The sequence below is a fragment of the Mus musculus genome, chromosome 11 (assembly GCF_000001635.26).
Source record: "Mus musculus strain C57BL/6J chromosome 11, GRCm38.p6 C57BL/6J".
In the NCBI taxonomy this organism is placed as follows: Eukaryota; Metazoa; Chordata; class Mammalia; order Rodentia; family Muridae; genus Mus; species Mus musculus.
The window spans coordinates 75,299,466-75,320,156 of record NC_000077.6 but is presented as its reverse complement, the minus strand read 5'-3'; the positions used below and the strand labels follow the sequence as shown (position 1 = coordinate 75,320,156).

General features: G+C 46.7%; 1 protein-coding gene across 3 annotated transcripts in view; it reads left to right on the top strand.

Moving 5' to 3' along the window:
* Rpa1 (replication protein A1) overlaps positions 1 to 19,898 on the top strand; it is a 48,196-nt gene extending 28,298 nt beyond the window's left edge. For 2 of the 3 annotated variants that reach the window (NM_026653.2, NM_001164223.1), the window contains 12 exons: positions 1,626 to 1,745; positions 3,920 to 4,052; positions 5,242 to 5,344; positions 6,788 to 6,856; positions 6,987 to 7,179; positions 7,325 to 7,464; positions 7,709 to 7,857; positions 9,892 to 10,024; positions 12,866 to 13,042; positions 13,942 to 14,049; positions 17,403 to 17,489; positions 18,754 to 19,898. In NM_026653.2, coding sequence (NP_080929.1) covers positions 1,626 to 1,745; positions 3,920 to 4,052; positions 5,242 to 5,344; positions 6,788 to 6,856; positions 6,987 to 7,179; positions 7,325 to 7,464; positions 7,709 to 7,857; positions 9,892 to 10,024; positions 12,866 to 13,042; positions 13,942 to 14,049; positions 17,403 to 17,489; positions 18,754 to 18,852 — 1,511 coding nt within the window. In that variant the 3' untranslated portion in view covers positions 18,853 to 19,898. The remainder of the gene's footprint in view (positions 1 to 1,625; positions 1,746 to 3,919; positions 4,053 to 5,241; positions 5,345 to 6,787; positions 6,857 to 6,986; positions 7,180 to 7,324; positions 7,465 to 7,708; positions 7,858 to 9,891; positions 10,025 to 12,865; positions 13,043 to 13,941; positions 14,050 to 17,402; positions 17,490 to 18,753) is intronic. The other variant, XM_006534051.2, reaches the window with a different exon arrangement.
* Positions 19,899 to 20,691: the final 793 nt, after the last annotated feature.

The window sequence follows — 20,691 nt, the reverse complement described above, 5'->3', positions numbered from 1 at the left end:
GACTGTAGAAAAGGAGAGGCTGGGGAAAGGGCTCAGCAGGTAAAGGCATCTGTCAAGCCCGGTGCCTTTGTGCCATCCCTAGGACTCTGGTGGAAGGAGACCCGATTCCCTCAGGATGGTCTCTGCCCTCCACATAGCTGCAAGCACCTTCGTGAGGTGCACATACCAGCAAATACCACATTCTTTTTAAAGAAGGCAAGAACTTCGCTGGAAGATAGGTCACCTTTTAAACTGTGTCTTATGCAGCAGGTCACTGTGTGCTCATTTCTACTTTCCTTCAGTGTACTACTGAGCAACTCACCTTTCTCTTGCTGATTTTAAAAATGCTTCACATAGACTGAACTGGGCTGGGTGTCTGAGTTGAGTGATAATGGGAAGGCTGAGCTGTAAAGGAAGGGCTCATTGTCAGTAGCCTGGGCCCCTCTCCTATGTAAATAGGTGTCTCACTTTTTCTCTCTGTAGGATGAACTAAAGCATAATCAATTCTATTTAATCTTCTCAACTTTGTGCTGAATGTATTTGTCTCCAGCAACACAATTACGTCTCATTCCTTGAGCTACTTAAGAGTAATTTTGCCAAAAATGAATTCCATGGGCATGTAGCATGCCCGGTGAGTTGGGACCTCAGGAGGCCCAGCAGGAGTTAGAACTTACAGTTGGAGAAGGGAGAGCCTCAGTGGCAAGGGAGACTTCCTGCCTGTGCGCACCAGTTTTAGTGTTTCAGGAGCTCTGGGACATTTTTTTTTTTTTAGCTGCCTTTGTCATCTACAAGCACTCCAGGTGAGCAGCCTAAACGAGGCTGGCTTCAGCCTTCAGAGCCAATCACAGAAGTAAAATCAAACCCCATAAACTCGTTATTTTAGAAATAGTGGTAGGCAATTTACAATGTTAACATTCTTCAACTTGGTAAACATTTGTATAAAGGGTGAAGGGCAAATACACACTCCGACAGGGTGGCGCGTCTTATTTGCTGCTTTAGAAGCGTGCTCGGTCCCCCTCCTTTTTATCTCCCTGTTGCCTTGACACGGCTGCTTCTGAACTCTGTTCTCATCTCTCCCTGCTGTGACAGTTCACTAGCACTTCACGGTACCTGAGACTCTTTCAACTCATATTTTCCACCAGCTGTCAGTTGCAAAATAAGGTTGCTTTGTTTGGGGGAAAGGGTAGAACCCTTTGTAAACGTCTCCTTTTCCTTTGAAGCCAAAGCACTTGAGAGACAATTGAACTGCTTTTAGGTTTTCCTTACCACCCTGCTTTCTCTTCTAATGGATCCTGCCACGAACACACCGTCCTGTTGATGACATCGATTTGTTGCTATGGAAATAGTGGTAGTATCACAGATTGAGCCCAGTGACTTTACTGCAGGTTCTTGAAGGAGAAATGGGCAAGGCTTCAGGGAGAACCTCATTAAAACTGAAAGCTGTCAATTCTAAACAGTTGAAAGGGAAATGGAACCAGTCTTTACTATGCGCAGACAAAAAAGTGAGCCCTTTGCAGACACAGGGTGTGCAGCGTGGTGCAGTCTGCTCCTCTAAGAGCCAAAGGTGGGTTTTCCTAAGGTATTTACTGCTGGTGTTGAAATCTCTTGACTGGGTTTGCACTGAATTGGCCTGTTTTGATCTCCAGGATATGGGCAGCAGCAGCAGCAGCAGCAGCAGCAGCAGCAGCAAGCAGTCCCTTCCCCAGCCTCTGCAGCGACACCACCAGCCAGCAAGCCCCAGCCACAGAATGGGAGTCTGGGAATGGGTAAGATGGGACCCAAGAGATGGAAGTTAGGGGTCAAGGTTGAAGCAGTGTTTGAAAATTCACTGAGCCTGAGTCAGGCAGAGTAGCCTAGGCCAGCACTTGGGAGGTGGAGACAGGGGAATCAGAAGTTCAAGGTCATCTTCCACTATTTAGCAGGTTCCAGGCCAGTTTGGATTACATGAAACAGGCTCGGAAAACAAACAACAGGAACAAAAACTCCATTCATAGTAGAATTGCAAAGAATAATTCCAATTATTGCATATTTTTTAATACTTATTTATTTATTTACTTATTATATGTAAGTACACTTGTAGCTGCCTTCAGACACTCCAGAAGACCGTATCAGATTTTGTTATGGATGGTTGTGAGCCACCATGTGGTTGTTGGGATTTGAACTCAGGACCATTGGAAGAGCAGTCGGTGCTCTTAACCGCTGAGCCATCTCACCAGCCCGAGTATTTTTTTTATAAAGGTAGTTAAAATACACTGTTCCTGACTCCTCTTAGTTGATGCTTTATCTGGTAGTCGCTCGCTTTCACCTTACATTCTGTGCCTTTTTGTGAAATTTCTTTTAAATCCCCACCTTTCCCCACCTACCATGCATTTGTTACATTTGGCTTTTCTGTCCAAGTTTCTCCTCTGACTTTGTAACTCTCATGGGACTTTATCATCTCTTTAGACATAGCATTCATTACCTTTGGCATGGAGACCCTCCTGCCTGCCTCCAGAGTGCTGGGGTTGTTGGCCATGGCTTCTATGTCTTCATCTCTCTTTCCTAACTTATTGGTTCTTTGTAAGTTTCACATCATGCACCCCGATCCCACTCACCCCTGTTCCCTTGTACCTGCCCTCCACCCTTGCAGCCTCTCCGCTAGAAGAAAAATAATCTGACTGTGGAAGCTGTAGTGTGTGACATTGTGTCCCAGGTGGAAGCTGTAGTGTGTGACTTTTTGTCCCAGGTGGAAGCTGTAGTGTGTGACACTGTGTCCCAGAGTGCACCCTTTTGTCCACACATCTTCATGATGTTCATCATGGTGAAGTTGTTGGTTTTGTTCGAGGCCTCTGGCTTCTGCTACACGCTCACTGGGACTCCTTCTCAGATATCCTGTTGTCCTGTATCACGGAGATCATTGGGCACAGCTCTGCTGTGCTGCCCGGGGACTTGAGGTTACAGGGCCTCTCCCTCCTTCCCCCCAGCTTCTCTGTAGCAGGTCTGGATGGGATCATTTTGATTACTTCCTGGGCTTTGTTTTAGGACCCTTTTCTGGGACACCATCCTTGAACATAGTGATCTGTGGAACACGACTAGATTTACTTGTAGAGGTTTTTTCTTGGTTTTTCTTACCATATCATACTCACCTCCTCTCCTCCCTCTTCAACTCTGCTTTTCTATTTCAATTACATGAATTCCTTCTCTTTAACCAACTTCTAGCTTTTTAAAAATAAGTTTGGTGGCCCACAAGATAGCTCAGCTGGTAAAATGCCTGCTGACCCTATTGACGCTCCGAGGACCCACAGTGAAAGGAAAGAATCAACTTCACAGAGTTGTCCTCTGGCCGTCACATAACTACATCCCCATATATACTTCAAACACATGTGCTTATGTTACACTTCCCTGTGGCACGTGCATAATGAGAATTAATTTTAAACTTTTAAAAGTTAAATAAGGGCTGGAGAGATGGCTCAGCGGTTAAGAGCACTGACTGCTCTTCCAAAGGTCCTGAGTTCAATTCCCAGCAACCACATGGTGGCTCACAACCATCTGTAATGGGATCTGATGTCTTCTTCTGGTGTGTCTGAAGACAGCCACACTGTACTCATAAAAATAAATCTTTTTTTAAAAAAAGTTAAAAAACGGTTGTCTGGCTTGGTGAATAAAAATTTGCTATACAACCATGATGATCTGCGTTCAAATCCTCAGAACCCACCTAAAAGCCAGGTGTAGTAGTCAGAGTGTCTCTGATGGCAGTGCCCTTAGGAGAGCAGATACTCCTTGGGAGCTTGTGCCCCTAACCTGGCAAGTGTGGTGGGAAGACAATGAAGGGAGCCTGTCTCACAAAAGTTGGATTTTTTTGAGATTATCATCTGACCTCCAGATGCGTGCCATGGTGCCTGTACATTCACTTCGAGAAATAAAACGGGAATGACTGCCCTTTTCCTGTGTGTTTGCATAGGTTCCACTGCAGCTAAGGCTTATGGTGCCTCAAAGCCATTTGGAAAACCTGCCGGAACTGGCCTGCTGCAGCCTTCAGGTGGGACACAGTCCAAAGTGGTGCCCATCGCCAGCCTCACCCCGTACCAGTCCAAGTGAGTTGTTGCTCAGGACCAGCGTGGGGCTCCTCACAAATGGTCCAGGACATTGCTGTGTGCTGACGTGTGACTTGGGTGTAAAACTCAGGTCACCAGCTCATAGGATGTGCTCCTTACTTTTCTAAGAAGGATACAGATTATGACACCCTTTGGGACTTTTATCAGAAAGAATGGCAAAAGCAGCATTCTGTCATAGCCTGAAGGGGTTTCACTATTTTTTAAATTTTAGAGCTTAAAATTATTTACTGCTTAAAGAGTTATTTGGTAGGCTTAAGAATAAAAAGACTCTGTTTGTATGTGTGCATGTGTGCACCTGCGCGCGCACGCTAATTCACATTTCATCTCGTATAAATAGATGACTTTTAGTTCAAAACGTGTTACTGTGGTTTAATTTGGCCAAGATAATCTGTCCTGTTTGCATTAACCACATTAATATGCCGTAGACATGGATTTCTTTGATATTACTTTTTCCCATTAAAAATTAATTAAAACATTGAACATTAGTGGACTTTTTTTTTTTTCTCTAGAATTCTTTAAGCTATGTTCTTATTTATCCTGCAATGCTTGGTAAAATAGGGGAGATAATTTCCCCTGTCAAATTGTAAGTAAAGAAACCAGTATATCCAACTTTGAGGAGAGACGCCAGGCCAGGGTTTTGGGTCTGGGAACTCCTTTTATGGTAGGCGCTCTCTCAGGTCAGACCATTTGGGGGTCTTTCTTTTGGTGGCCCATGAATAAATGCCATGCTTTGTAGCCTTGAGTTTATGTTTGGGATGCATTAGAAATGTGACAGACATTGTATAGTGATTGTGTCGGCTCCTGTAATTGAAAATAGTGGCAAACTATAATTGCTAGTATAACTGCAGTTTTTCCCTTGGAACCTTTCATTAAAGGGATATTGTTGCCTTGGTGATGTTTTTTGAGGAAGGGAGAGGGCTTATAGATTTACTTATTTGACAGGAGACTGAGTTAGTGTTAAACTACCTGGTATATTTTACTGTTTGCTTATTCTGTAAACTGTCAAACCTGTTTGTCATCTTGGGGTTTTAATTAGCTGGATTAAAATACAGCTAGCATTGACAGACTGCAGAAGAGAGAAGAAAGGCCTCGGAAGATGATTTCCTGCTTATCTTTATTCCAAGTGAGAGAGACTCCAAACACTAATGTTACCTGTTTGGTTTTTTAGGTGGACTATTTGTGCCCGTGTCACCAACAAAAGTCAGATCCGCACCTGGAGTAATTCCCGGGGGGAAGGAAAGCTTTTCTCTCTAGAACTTGTGGATGAAAGCGTGAGTATGCGCCATTGAGTATGCGCCATTCCATTCGGGAAGCTGCTGACCTCCTTGACTCGGGTGGGGCTCAGCTCCGAGGAACATGGCGGTCATTGTGGCTTTCCTTCTGTTGGAGACCTTTGATGCTATCTGGGGCACAGGGTCAGACATGAGATAAAGTGCTCCTAAAGGGACGCGTCTGTAGCAATACAGATTGGTGGACTGTAAATAGTCTCCGTCTGCAGAGACTGCAGCGCTCTAATTACATTGCTAGGGGCACAGTTGAAGCCCTGGGGTGATACCTGCCGAGCAGGGCGGGTTTGCCTCCAGCAGAAGGAGCAGCAGCTACTCAGCTTTAACTAGTCTGCGGGGAGGGCTTCTGATCATTTATACTCACTAGGCTTTACTTAAAGCAAAATGCAGGGGCCAGAGAGACTGCTCAGCATTTAAGAGCACTCGCTGTTCTTTGAGAGGACTTGGGCTCAATTCTCAGCACCAACAGAGTAGCACATAACCATCTGTGACTCCCGTGTCAGTGATCCAGTACCTCTCCTGGTCACCTCAGGCATCAGACACTCAGTGATGCTCACACATACATGCTGGTAAAACACCCACACACGTAAAATAAGCCATGATACCGGGAAGGGCAAAGCTTTGGGGCTCTCTCCCCCTCTTCTTCCTCTTGTCACGGTGTAGCACAGCAGATATCTTAACTGTGATGGCAGATTCAGTATCAGAAACTAATTTCCTGCAGCTTGTCTGGGTAAGGTTTTAGCCATTTAGTTAAGTTTCTTATCCATCTGTAACATATTGCCTGACAGAAAAGTAACAGTGCAGTCAGCTTGAAAGCATGACTTGTTGGAACATTTTTGGCACCAGCTCCTGACTGTGAAGTAAGCCGTCACTTAGGTTGCGGGCGTGAGGAAGAGTGCTGAATCATTGGAGTTCAGCACGCCTTCCTGTGGGCTTCCAGCCCATCACTCGGGACCCAGAATATTAGGTTTCATTATCGGAATATTAAGCTATTCCTTCTAAAAATGTTTTGATAAGATGTAAGAATTATTTTCGTGTGTATGCATGCACACGTGTGCAAAGGCTGGAGAATAACTTGGTGGGGCGATTGTCTTCTCCATCCCGAGGGTTCCGGGATTAAACTAGGGTGGCCAGGTTGGCACAGGAAACACCTTTGTCTTCCAGATCATCTCGAGGCTCCCTCGTTTTATGTGTTAACTTACAACTGTAGGCTCGGGTGGCTGAGCTGCTTTTGTTTTACCAGAGCTGATAGCTTGAAAATGTAACTGTATATGTGGGATTCTGCAATGTCTGCAGCCCTGTGAGGGTCTCTTTACACTTGGACTGTTGCTCCGAGGATGGTGTCTAACTGTCAAAATGGCCTGCTCTCGCTGTTGAGAGCGAGGGCCTAGCAGCGCAGTTCTAATGTGCTCTCCCTTGCTTCTGCAGGGTGAAATCAGAGCTACTGCTTTCAATGAGCAAGTGGACAAGTTCTTTCCCCTTATTGAAGTGAACAAGGTAAGAAGACGGTGTTGAGTCAGAGCTGACAGGCTGAACTGTGAGAGCCATGAGCACAGTTTGGAAGGCTGCATTGTGGGGCGGGCTTTGATGGACTGAGTAGCTTGCCCTGACTTGGCCTCTTTTGCAGGTGTATTACTTCTCAAAGGGCGCCCTGAAGATCGCTAACAAACAGTTCTCCGCTGTTAAAAATGACTATGAGATGACCTTCAATAATGAGACTTCTGTCCTTCCCTGTGAAGATGGCCATCACTTACCCACAGTTCAGTTTGATTTCACAGGGATCGGTGACCTAGAGAGCAAGGCTAAAGACGCACTAGTAGGTGCGTCCAGGGTTGAGGGCAAAGAGTGGTGATTTTTGTCTCCAGTGTTTGGGGTGATGCGTGACTAGCGTGCTTGCCTTTCGTCCCTGCCGTGTTTTAAAGAGGAGCCTTGATGGGAGCTCTTACAAAGTGTTCTTTGTTTCAGACATCATTGGAATCTGCAAGAGCTATGAAGATTCGATTAAAATCACAGTGAAGTCGAACAACAGAGAAGTTGCTAAGAGAAATATCTATTTGATGGACATGTCAGGGAAGGTGGTGACCACAACTCTGTGGGGAGAAGATGTGAGTCCTTGCACTGAGCCGAGTCCTGAGGGTGGGGCTTTAGCTCAGGGAGTTGTGCTATCCAGTAAGTATTTGAAGACCTTCGCTGTGTGAGATGATCGGTTATTGCAGCTTCTTGTAGTGCAATGCTCCTTCCCGAGTGGGAGGTCTGTCTTAGAGTCCACAGACATTGACTGACTCTTCTCCATAAAACCATCCTGTACATTCTTCTTGTCAGTGATGTGTGCGTGCGTTTGATTTGCAGGCTGACAAGTTTGACGGCTCTCGGCAGCCCGTGATGGCCATCAAAGGAGCCCGAGTCTCTGACTTCGGTGGACGGAGCCTCTCGGTCCTCTCATCCAGCACTGTCATTGTGAATCCTGACATCCCAGAGGCCTATAAGCTTCGTGGCTGGTAGGTTTTGTGCAACTCAGCTCAGGGGTTATCTGTGCTCGGGCTCTGGTAAACCAGAGCTGGACACTGTCAGCATGTGGACTGCTGCCAAGCTGTTTTGCCAAGCCTTTGCTATTGAGTGGAGTGGTTCCTATACTTCTTCGAGGCATTATGTCTTCTGAGATGGTGGCCTGAAAGCCCTCTTAAACCAACAAACCCACGATCCCCTGATGAACATAGAGAGCCAGAGAAAGCAATTAGAATCTAAGTGCTGACCTTGATCCCGCCAGGTACGGCAAGGCTTTAACAGCTGCGCGCTGAAGAACAGTGCTGAGAGCATCTTCAGTTTGCACTGTGGGCAGCTGATGTGGGGGTAGAATGTACTTTCTTACTCTGCTGAGTCTCTGGAGCTGGTCACATCTTCTGTTGTGTTGTCACTGGACTCGGTAAAGTACAGTGAGAACAATGGACTCTTTGTTGCCTGTACATTGTCATTCCCAAAGCACTCAGGAGATGAGGAGAGCTTGTTAGAACCTCCACACCATATCTAGCTTTTTAAGGCATTAAACTCTGCCTTGGAAGAGCACTTCATCCTGAGGGTGTTGTGTAGAAGGATTGAGGTGGTCAAAGAAAATACTTTACCTAGCCCAAGCTTAAGGAAATTGAATAGCTGTAGTACCAGGGTGGGCATGTGTGGTTTCCAGCTGTGTCGTAGAATTTAAGAGACTCAAGAAAAACAGCTCATATTTCACGCTCCTCATTTTTGTTTTGAGTCTGATGTAAACCAATAACAATATTTACTACTTAGAGCATCCATCTGGGGTGTCTGTCACTTAAGGCATCCTCAGTGGTGTGGGTCTGGCTGTGTAACTGTGCTGATAGCTAGCGTTGCATTGTAGGACAGAAGTCTGACCAGAGACAGCCATGGCATTGGTCTGGTTTGTTGGTTGGTTTTTCTCCCAGACTCTGAGCACAACCCCAGGTTAATTGTGTGTCTACATTAAGGTGTTCATATTTCACTGTCAGTAACTGTGATCACAGAAATCACAAACAGGCATGTCTGTCCCCCGAACAAAATACTGTCATTGATCTACAAGTTCAGTATACCCCCCCTACCCAGGCAAGGATTAGCGATCTTTAGATCTTGGCTCTAAGAGTGGACCTTTTACTATAAGAGAGGCTGCCTGTCTCCTGGCTCTGTTCACTCCTGATGAGCCGTCTTTGGTTGCCGATGCCTGTGTGAAGTTAAACTTGAGCGGCTAGTAGTGGTGAGACGGATTTATGGACCTTGTCCTCTGACGGATGTGACTGCTTGCCTTGGGCCACCGCTACTCTGTTGGGAGTCTCCTTAGGGAGTCAGTCCTGTGTGGGGGCAGCTTTAGTTACCACCAATCGTGTAGTTGAGGTGTTTTCATCTCAGGCTCACTGTCCTCTGCCACTAGCCTGTCCTTGCTACCTTCTCCCTGGCCTCTTTTCCTTCAGATTAGCCAATAGATGGTCAAGAAGTATAGTCAATTTTAATAATAATTTCATATAAATGAATTTAACCTTGATATTTCCATAAACAAATTCTCACTGAGAATGCAAATCTCTAACACAGCAGATAATGCCTTCTGATTGAGTTCTATAACTGATTGGGCTTAAAAGATTTTCTCCCATGAAAACATTTTTGGCAGACTCATGAAACAAAAATGTCCCTTTTCATCTGGTTCATTTTGGTGATTGGGGTGAAGGCTTGAGGCCGAGGGTGGGGGGAGGGGTGCCAGTGTGGCTTGCTGTTGCTGCCTTTGTTCATGGCTGCTGTCAATGTGAGCCCAGTTTAGGGAAAGGGTCTGTGGTACTTTGGCAGTTTGTCTGACCTTGCGGGTGGAGGAGGAGGGGCATTGAAGGACACGAGATGGAAGGAGCAACGGCATTGCATTTCTTGAGTGGACTAGGTGTGCTGAGACCTAGGTGAGAGCCGAGGGGGCGCAGCTCGGGGCTGGTGCATTCACAGCACATTTGAGAAGGATGTGAAGTTCCTGTCAGCAGTACGTTTGTTTCTTTCTCCCCTAGGTTTGACTCAGAAGGACAAGCCTTAGATGGTGTTTCCATCTCTGACCACAGGAGTGGAGGGGCCGGAGGGGGCAACACCAACTGGAAAACTTTGCATGAGGCTAAATCTGAGAACCTGGGCCAGGGAGACAAGGTACCTCGCACCCCTCGCTCCAGACACCCAGAGAACGGCAGGGGCTTGAGTTTTTACACCTGTTTCCTAGTGCCAGGTCAGGGCTGTGTCCTTACCTGGGACCTCAGGCCTGCTCCAGGGTACCACGTTGCTGCTTTTCAGTCACGGCCAGTGTAGAGGGACATAATGTAGCCTCAGGTCCGTGCTGGGTTTTGAACAGACTGTAATTCCTGCTGCCATGCCACAGACTGGCTCTGGTATTGCATTTCAGTTGCATCTTCCATTTCAATGTGTGCTCAGTGGTCCTCTTCCTTTTTTTTTTTTTTTTTAATTAAAGATTTATTTATTTATTATATGTAAGTACACTGTAGCCGTCTTCAGACACTCCAGAAGAGGGCATCAGATATTATTACGGATGGTTGTGAGCCACCACGTGGTTGCTGGGATTTGAACTCATGACCTTCAGAAGAGCAGTCAGTGCTCTTAACCACTGAGCCATCTCTCCAGCCCAGTGATCCTCTTCCTACCTTGGTCTAACCTGCGTTCTCTTGGATATTTGAATCATTTATTTCTATTGTATTCCCAAAATATCGCTCGCCACTGCTCCATTATTGTCCTCGTATACAATATAGGTTTTCTTCCTCACTGTCTCATTTCACTGTGTGCTCGATCCATCACTGTCATCCACAGCAACTTATAATGCTATCACAGGACATCTTGAGAATTAAACATCGGCTAGACTCTCAGTTTCTTCTCACCCAGTTGCTCTCTTAAACTAAAGACAGACAACGGACAGCCAGAACTGGGCATACAGAACACGTGACAGCACTCAAACTTTTAAATTGGGCTTTGAGTCTGAATCTCACCTGAAAACGCAGAGAAGTTCCTTAGGCATCCTCCTAAAAGCTATTTCTCTACAGCTTCCTCTTTAAATTTTAAGTTTTTAATTTGCGGGTAGAGCATGCATGTTCCACCTCAGTGTATAGAAGTCAAACTCTTCCTTGTGGGTCCCAGGGACCAAACTCAAATCCACCCAGCTTGGCAGCAAGCACCTTCACCCCTGAGCCAGCATAGTGGCCCGAGGCATCCTGCATGTGAGCCAAATGAGTCGCATGTCCCCAAGGAGGTCAGAAGAGGACATCAGATCCCCTGGAACTGCAGTTATGGATGTTGTGAGCCACCATGTGGGGACTGGGAAATTAAGCAACCAGCTCTTAACCTCTAACCCATCTCTCCACCACCACCCCCTCCTCTAAGCCTTCTTATGTATTCGGTTCTGTCACGCTGAGGGTTAAAACCAACAGCTTGTGCATGCTAAGCAAGCTCTTCCACTGAGCTACACCCACAGCCCCAAAGCTGTCTAAACTGGTTTCTAGCTTCGTCTCTTTAAATGGCCACATTGTTTTGCTCCTCTGGTACAACCAGTGAGAGCCAGGCATAGTGGCAAATGCCTTTAATCCCAACACTTGGGAGGCAAGTGGGTCTCTGAATTTGATAACAGCTGGTCTGTATAGAGAGCGCTACGACAGCCAGGACTACACAGTGAGACCCCGGGTGGGGGTCCGGGGGCAGGGTAGGTAGCCTATCTTTGAATTCAGGCTAGATCTGGATTTTGTAGGTACTTGACATGATTGAACATAAACCAAAACCTGTGCAGGGTTCAGAGGCAAAGCAGGTATCCACCGCTTGCGTGACTTAGCTCCTTGCTGGGTTACTTAACCAGACATTTTTCCATTTAGAAGATCTTAGTCATGGGTAATTCTGCATTCTCTTAAACGCATTCAGTCCAAGAATTGCCTGTCAAGCCTGTGAGCTGGCTGGCTGTTACTGTCAGTAAGATTTTATTGGCTCACCTTCCGTCTTCAGGTTGTCTGTGGCTTGTCCTGCCCCACAGACAGGTTGAGGAGTGGCAGTAGAGACTGACTGAATGGCTCATTGGGCCTAAAAGGTTTTTCTGGCTTGTCTTGGGGAAAAACTTACTGATCCCTAAAGATAAGGGTAGACATCACCATCTTATAAATAATGCTTGGCCAGCAAGGGAACTCAGTGAGTAAAGGCACTGCCACCGAGCCTGACAGCCTGAGTTCCTCTCCCTCACTCACATGGTGAGGGGAGATCACCAACTCCCACAGGTTGTTTCCTAGCCTGCACATGCACGCTGTGGTTTATATGACTACATGCAAAACCACTGTGTGCACACTGAATCATTACATGTCAGTGTCGAGATAACTCAGCTGTTAAAGGCACTTTTCCTGCTATCTTGGAACCTGAGTTCCCCAAACGCCACAGTAGGAGGAGAGAACTGACTCCTGAGAGTTGTCCTCTGACCTGCACACATGTGCACACTGCACACAGTCATATACATATGGACGTCATACACACTGATACACATATGTAACAAATAATAACTATAAATAAAAAGAATTGGGTCAGGCGCTGATGGCACATGCCTTTAATCCTAGCGCTTGGGAGGCAGAGGCAGGTGGATTTCTGAGTTTGAGGCCAGCCTGGTCTACAGAGTGAGTTCCGGAGAAACCCTGTCTCGAAAACAAAGTGCCCAGGTGTGGTAGCCAGGCACTCTATAGAGACAGAGGCAGACCAAACTCTGAGTTCAAGGCTAGCTAGTGAGCCGCCGTCTCCAAAATGGAAAAAGTGAGGTGCGTGAGTGCCGGTTTGTTACTTCTTTGGGTTCTGCGTGTAGCACGTGTGATTTCTGAAACCAGAGTTAGTGATTCTGCATATCGCTCGTGAGCGTGGGAGCTAGGATGTACACGCGCTCACCACTTGCAAGGAAGAGCAGCTTTGAGTTGCCTGTTCCAGACCTGTGTTGCTTGCTGATGGCGGTCTTCCTTTCGCCTGCAGGCGGACTATTTCAGCACTGTGGCAGCGGTGGTGTTTCTCCGCAAAGAGAACTGTATGTACCAGGCCTGCCCAACCCAGGACTGCAATAAGAAAGTGATTGACCAGCAGAATGGGTTGTACCGCTGTGAGAAGTGTGACCGGGAATTTCCCAATTTCAAATACCGCATGATCTTATCGGTGAGTAGTGTGGATTGTGAGAAGCCTACGGTGTTCATGGACTGACTGCCATCGGTGAGACCCTTGGGGGTGTGCTGAGGAAATCAGATAGGCCTGGGCTGCAGGGCTTGGCTGCTGCTTTGTAAATAAGGAAGACTTTGCCCTGCTGGGCAGCGGTCACTTACACTGAACATGGCGGCATATGTCTGTAACCCCAGCACTTGTTACGGGGTAAAGGAGACGCAGGAGGAGTTCAGGGCCAGCTGTGGCTGCCCAGTAAGTATGCGGGCAGATTGGGCTACGTTATTTGCTGTCTCAAAAAACTAAAAGATGTCAAGCATATTGATAAGGGAGGAGGAGAGAGAGGAACCCACTATTACCATGGAGGCTCATTAAAAACTTGCCGTGCGAAGCCTTTTGCATCAGGAGGGGACAGCTCTGTCTGATGCTCCGACATCTGCGGAAGTTTACTTGGCCCGTCTCCCGAGGTCTAAACTCACACCTCTAGCAGATTGAGTTCGACCACATTTTAAGCTTCTTCCTGTGGCGTAAGACTGGCGTAGCATTACCTGCATGTAGCAGGGCTAGCACGGCCCAGCCTCCCCTAAGTGTGCTCAGAGCATTTGCATAGCCTACGCTTGGTCAGAATCACCTAACACAAAGCCCACTTTATGATAAAGGTATTGAGTGGCTCCTGTAATTCATTAGATACTGTACTAAAAGTGAAACACGGGGTGACCAGAAGTGAATACTTCCTCATAAGGGGGAACCGTTAACCAAAGAGTCGGGGGCTGTGTGTGGCGGCAATGTCATTTCTCCCTTGGAAGTTACTTTAAGTAGGAAAAGATAATCTTCCCTCGTCCTTGGGGTGTCTTCCTTTTGTTATTTATTCGCTGAAATAATAGAGTTGTGTTTTTTAGGCAAATATTGCAGATTTTCAAGAGAACCAGTGGGTGACGTGTTTCCAGGAGTCTGCAGAGGCCATCCTTGGACAGAACACTATGTACCTTGGGGAACTCAAAGAGAAGGTTGGCTTTGTGTTTGTCCGCGCTGTGATAATGCTGGCCTTATGCCACTGAGCTGTTGAATGCTTGCTTTGGGTGTGGTGGATGCGCGCACTGAGTGAGGACTTACCTTTGTCTTTTCTGTATGTATCTGGTGTGAGGTAATGCGTCAGGGAATGCCATTGCACAGAAGCACAAGCCACCTTTGCCCCATCCCCATCGCTGTTTTTTGTTTTTGCATCAGAGCTGGTGTGTTTCCGGTCACTCCAGAGCTACAGGGTGTCTCCTGAAGTGTGCTTCAGCCTAGTAAACACCTTTTAGGAAAGTGGAGTCAAAGCTTGAAGTAAAAAAAGAGAAACGCAAGTGCATATCCGGGCACTTGCTGTTTGGGGTTGTCAGGAGAAGGTCATAGGAAGCCACTTTGGTGTGAAGGGAAGACTTCATTTTGCCTTGATGGTTGCTGTCTGTTGTCCCAGCACTTGGGTGGAAACAGGAGGTTCACTCAGACCTCCAGGCCAGCTAGTGTCCACAGTGAGTTCAAAGCTAGCCTGGACTACATAGCAAGACCCTGTCTCAAAAATATATACATTAGAGTAAACAGGTGAATTGGGACCCTTGGGGGGCCTCAGTGAGTGAAGCCCTTGCCAAGCAAATCTGACCACCCGAGTTCCATCCCTGGGACCCCTGCGACCCCTGGGGTGGTGGAAGGAGAAGACCTGCTCCATGCGGTTGTCCTCTGACCTCCACGAATGCGCCTGGCATGCACACCACACAGTCAAAACAAATGAACATTAACTGACTTTACCTTTACTCATTTGCCTTCTTATACACTAGGTTTATTTAATGCAGAGCAGAAATTATGCCAAACATAAGAAAGACACTAGCTAAGGTAAAAAAAAAAATAGACTAGTTAGTAAAAGCTGTGTTTTCTAGTTCGTGGGGATTGGTACCTGTGTATAGTGTCCTTCCCTCCTCCCTCCATATCGCTTGGATGCGTGTAGAGGCCACGGAGGAGGAGCTTTTGCCATTGTTTCCTGCACTTTCCTTTCTTTTTCTGCCCTCCACGCTGTTTAAATCACCCACAAGGTCTTAGCAGATAGTCCGTCCCGAGAAGTCCTTCCACACAGATAGCTGGAATTGACTTTTAAAGTATAGTTTGCCTTTTATCTGTCTTGCCCTCTGTTTTCATATCAGATTTTCAGGCTTGGGCAGCCTTTCAGGATTTTTTATGAGCTTATTATAGTTGGCTGTTCTTGGTGCTGGTGAGGACGCACAAGGCTTCCCTCAGGGAATGTGCTGCTCTGGGGGCCTGCAGCCGTGCTTCCCTGACCCCAAAGAGCAGTGGCGTCTGCTTTAAGGTTTTTTAAGATTTAACATATTTTCGTTTACATGTTGAAAATCCAAAGAATGTTTTGTTTTTTTTTTTTTCTCAAATGGCATCTACTGAAAGAAGTCTGTATGATAAAGCTGTTTCCATAACCATGTACCTGCAGGCTACTTAGCTTATATGAACTGTTAGTTTTATATACAGTTGATGTTCATACTTTGGGGGGGGGGTGTTTTTTCTTTGGTTTGGTTTGGGGCCCAAGTGTCCCTGTGGTATCACCCACACACCCCCAAATCAAAATCCAGCTTTGAAAAAGAATTACATCTCTGTGAGTTAGAGGCCAGCCTGGTCTACAGAGTGAGTTCCAGGATAGCCAGGGCTACACAGAGAAACCCTGCCTTGAAAAGCAAACAAAAAATTACCAAAAAAAAGTAACCAAATTCGATAGCATTCAAGGATTGGGAAGAAGAAGGTGTTTTGTGGCCTTGAGTATATGATAATGTGAACGCTTTTTTTGTTTTGTTTTGTTTTGAGACCGGGGTCTCACACTGTAGCCCAGACCGGCCTGTGTAGCTGAGGCTGGCCTCCGTCCCGCTGTGATCCTCTTGCCTTACCTACAGAATACTGTGATCACACGCTTGCGCCATCGAGTGTGGCTTTCCCTGGACTTTTCCAATTATTTTAGTGGGAGTTTTTGTTTTGTTTTTTTAAAGGTATTTTTTTTAAAGATTTATTTATTAATATATGTAAGTACACTGTTGCTGTCTTCAGACACTCCAGAAGAGGATCTTGTTGCGGATGGTTGTGAGCCACCATGTGGTTGCTGGGATTTGAACTTTGGACCTTTGGAAGAGCAGTCGGGTGCTCTTACCCACTGAGCCATCTCACCAGCCCCCAGTTTTTGTTTTGTTTTACTTGGCGACAAGTTTTTACTATGTAGACCCGGAACTCACAAAATATCCACCTGCTTCCCGGTGCTGGAGGTAAAGGACTTCCAGGCCCAGCTTCTGCTCCGTTTTTATTTAGTTTCAGTACAAATGTTTTACCTGCAGGGATGTGGGGCCGCTTTCCTGCCTGGTGCCTGAGGAGGCCAGGAGAGGCTGTCAGATCCTGGTTGTGAGTGACCTAGTTGGTGCCAGGAAAGGGCCACCATGTGTGTGTTAACCACTAAGCCATCTCTCCTGCCTCTCCTACCCATTTCCTGATTCATGCTGGGGCTCAGATAGCTTCCCCAACAAGTATTCCAAATTTTAGAAATGTGTTCCTAAGATTACTTAAAATTTTTTACTTGTGGTAAAAGACACATAAGCATAGCCATTGTATGGGATTTTTATAACCATTTTGGATACACACACATACATACATACACACACACACACATGCACACACATACATACACACCACATACACATACATACACACACACACACACACACACACACAATATGGCATTAGCCATATTCACGTCATCGGGCCCTAGCTCCACTTTCCATCTCTTCCCGCCCTGAAGCTCTGCCCATTGAGCAGCGTCCTCCGTTCCCTGGCACAGGCACAGGGCTCTGCTTCTGTGAATTGACTTAGTCACGTCCGTTCTCAGTACCCACAAGTCTGCAGCTGAGGTTAGAAGTGTCTGGGGAGTGGATTGCCCATTACTGACCATGTGCAGGTTATTTTTCCCATCGCTGTTCATTGGCCAGGCCCTGTAGCGCTCACATGGTACTTATGTTTGATATTATAAGTAAGCTAGAGGTGATGCCCAGCATACAGGAAGTGTGTGTGGTGTCTGCGTAAGCAGCCATGTTACGTAGCAAGCTTGATTATCCTTGAAGTTGGGTGTCTGCTGGCAGTGGGTTCCCTGGCACAGTAGTTAATGCTGAAGGGAGCACAGTACTCCTCCAGAAGGAGTTTTGTTTTTTAATAAAATTCTCCTTAAGCAGTTTTGTCATTAGCCATTCCTCAGTGATTTCAACCCTTCAAGATGACAATTTCTCAGTCTCTTCAGCAGTCTAATGGGTGTTTTCCAGTAGTTCCCATGTCTTGTTTTTTGCAGAACGAGCAGGCGTTTGAAGAGGTTTTCCAGAATGCCAACTTCCGGTCATTTACGTTCAGAATCAGGGTCAAGCTGGAGACCTACAATGTAAGTAAGGTTCCTGGGGCCGAGGGCTGTGATGGGAAGTTGCTGTTTGTTGTACACTGCGGCATTTCAGCTCAGTTTCCGGGACTTACCCACGGGGTGAGAGTTGCGGCGGGTGTTCGCACTGCCAGCTCTTGTGTGGAAGCCGACTTAGGGAGGAGATCGTCTACAGCCTTCTCTGTTACAGCCTTCAGAGACCTTTGTTTTCTGTGTACTTTCCGAAAATGTTATGTGTGGACTCTTGTTTCCCACAGTTTAGGTTCTAAAACTCAGAATATTAAACAAATAGCACGTGCTGGTAAAAGTGCCCCACCTGACAAGTGTTTAAACTAATCCTGATGTCCAGAGCTGCATAGCCATGATGAACCCTGCTTACTGGACAGTCCGTCCTGCCCCATCTATCTAGCCATCTATCCACTGTCGACCCTCACAGCACTTTCTGTGTTGGAGCTGTTGTTGCAAGCTTTACCAACGGAGAGACAGGCAGAGGCATGCAGAGAATGACTCTGAACCTAAAGCCATGGAGTGGCAGAGGCGAGAGGCCAACCCAGGCAGTCGGGCTCCTAACCATACTTGTAAACAGCGGTGCATGTAGTAATTAATTACTAAGCACATGGAAGCATGAAGGCCCCCAGCTAGACTTGTGTGTCCCTAGGTGTCACCCTGTTCTGCCTCAAAGACACTGTTTAGTTCAAGGAGACAAGTGGAGGAGGAACTCTGCCGTCTCCCCTGCAGCCGCAGAGTTTGTGCATTCTGCGTTATCACCAGCTTAGTGCCTGTGAATAGATATTTTAGTTGTTGTATTAAATGAACATAGGTAGGCTGGTGTCAGAAAGTCGGGTAGATCAAGGGAGAGTGTAGGGATTTTCTGTCTTCCTGGGATGGACAGGAATGGTGAAGAGCAGAGAAGTAACCTTGCCCAGAGCTGGAGCAGAAGCCTCAGTCCCTACTACCACAGAGCTCCTCTAGATGAAAGTGATGCTTTAGGGTGAGTTACCTGTCTGCTCTGGGCCCCCACTGCACCCATAGAAAGACAGAGGCTTCTCCGGGAGGATGCTAGGTCTGAGCACAGGGCACCTAGGATGGGGAAAGGGTCTGTGGAAGAGGATCTGGCCCAACTCCAGGAAGTCACAGCACTTTCTCTCTGAGACTTGTAAACTTTCCTTCTTCCTGCTGGACTCATTGAAGCCACTGAAGCAAAGAAAGTTCTCTCTTCCGCTGCACGCCAGGCTCTGCCACTCACAAACAGCTTCTCTCTTTTCTAAAGGATGAATCTCGAATTAAGGCCACTGTGATGGACGTGAAGCCCGTGGACTTCAGAGACTATGGCAGACGGCTGATCGCGAACATCAGGAAGAACATGTGATGGGAGCAAGTACCACTGGTGGCCAGAACGGAAGAGAGAAGAACAGAAATAGAATGGCTTCCTTCCCGCCCCATGGGACAGCTCCACAATGAAGATCCTCTAGGGGAGGCTGGCAACCCATCTGGGCCCCTCTTGGGACTCACTGATAAGCAAAGACAGTGAGCTCAGAGGGCTGTGTGTGAACCTTCCGCTCCAGTTCTCAGCCACCGGTAGTGTGGCAGCAGTCCCCTCCTCCTGCCTTCCGGCTTTGTCGGATTTCATGAAATTTTGTTATCTTCAAACAGAAATTATGTCACAAGTCATTAACCCCACTCTGGATAATGAGGCAAATTATGTAACCTGGAGTGTGCTTTTCCAGTGGTGGCACCTTTTTGTCTTGAGTTCCTCCTGGGGGGAGAAGAGTAGGGGAGAACCCAGGTGTTCAGAGGGTGCGTCTGCCTGGAATCAAAGGGTCTGTTTTGCAGAGTTACTGCATGGTTGTTAATGCTTAGAATGGCAACAAGGTAGAATTATTAATCAAAGGCCTATCGTTAATATCTGAATATCCTTCCTTCAGGGTTTGATAGGTTTAATAGACTGAGTCAGATGACTCTGATATTAATCAGAATTGTCTCCTCTGAGGACGGCTGATAAGCACTGGCTTGCTGTCCCCTTGGGGAAAAGCAAACCCCCAAATTGCATAATTTACTTCATTATCCACATAGTGGGGTCAGTTACTTGAGACACAATCCCTGTTTGAAGATAACAGAATCTTAGTAAATCCGACAAAGCCTGCAGACAGAGGTGGCACTGGGACATCCAGGCTGCTACAGAGCATGGCTTCAGTTTGCATCAGTTACCGTTCGGTTGCCAGGCGGACCTGTGTACCTTTATTAAAGCTATGTTAAATAGAATTTAAGAAAGAAGCTTTGTTTCCTTTGCTTTGTTTGAATAAACAGTATATCTTTGTGGATCCTACTTTCTTTGACTGTAAAGGATTCTTGTAACTGGAAAGCAATTAATTAGCCTTCATAATAAATATTCACTAGGGAAAGATGTTAACTCATTACAGACTCAGAGATTAGACTGAGGCCTGGAGATGATTCTCACTAATGTTTGCAACCCTGGAATGCATCTTTAAATGAATGAAAACACAAAAGGAAAGGCGATTGAGCCCAGGAACACCGATGATCTGGCCCCTCGGGGTTGGATTGATGTTTACGCGGCAGCCTAACACCAAGCCAACTCTGAAACGTGGAGACCGTGATCGAGGAAGAAAACAGTCATTACACTGCGAGGCTTTTCATTCGGCAAGAGCATGCCTGCTCAGTGTGTTCCTAATCATATTAATTATCTCTGGTTGCTGCAGCCCACCTCTTGGCATCTGCTGCACATCTCTGCCAGAATCCAGGCAGCATTGCAGTCCCCCAGCATCTTCAGGCCTGGCCTGTGATGTGTGCACTTCAGCTTGCCATGGCTTTGTGGTGCCAAGGGGTCACAGCACCCCATGTTTCAGTTGCTTTTCTTAGTGCTATAACAGTATCTGTGGAAAGCAAGTTACTGGAGAAATGGCTGCTGCTGGCTCACAGTTTGTACCATCCTTAACGGTGAGGAAGGTAGGGGACTCTCACTGTGGCAGCCAGTTACATTTTATCTGTTGTCAAGAAGAGACCAGGAGGTGAATGCTAGTGCTCTGTGTGTGTGTGTGTCGTGTGTGGGAACTGTCCAGTGCCCTGCCGCTGGCCTGAAGCTTGATACTGGAGCTAGACTAGCTGGCCAGCACATGCCAGGGGCCAGGCTGTGGTCCTAATACTTGGAAACACTACCAGCTGAACTTCCTCCCATTTTCCCTTTATTCAG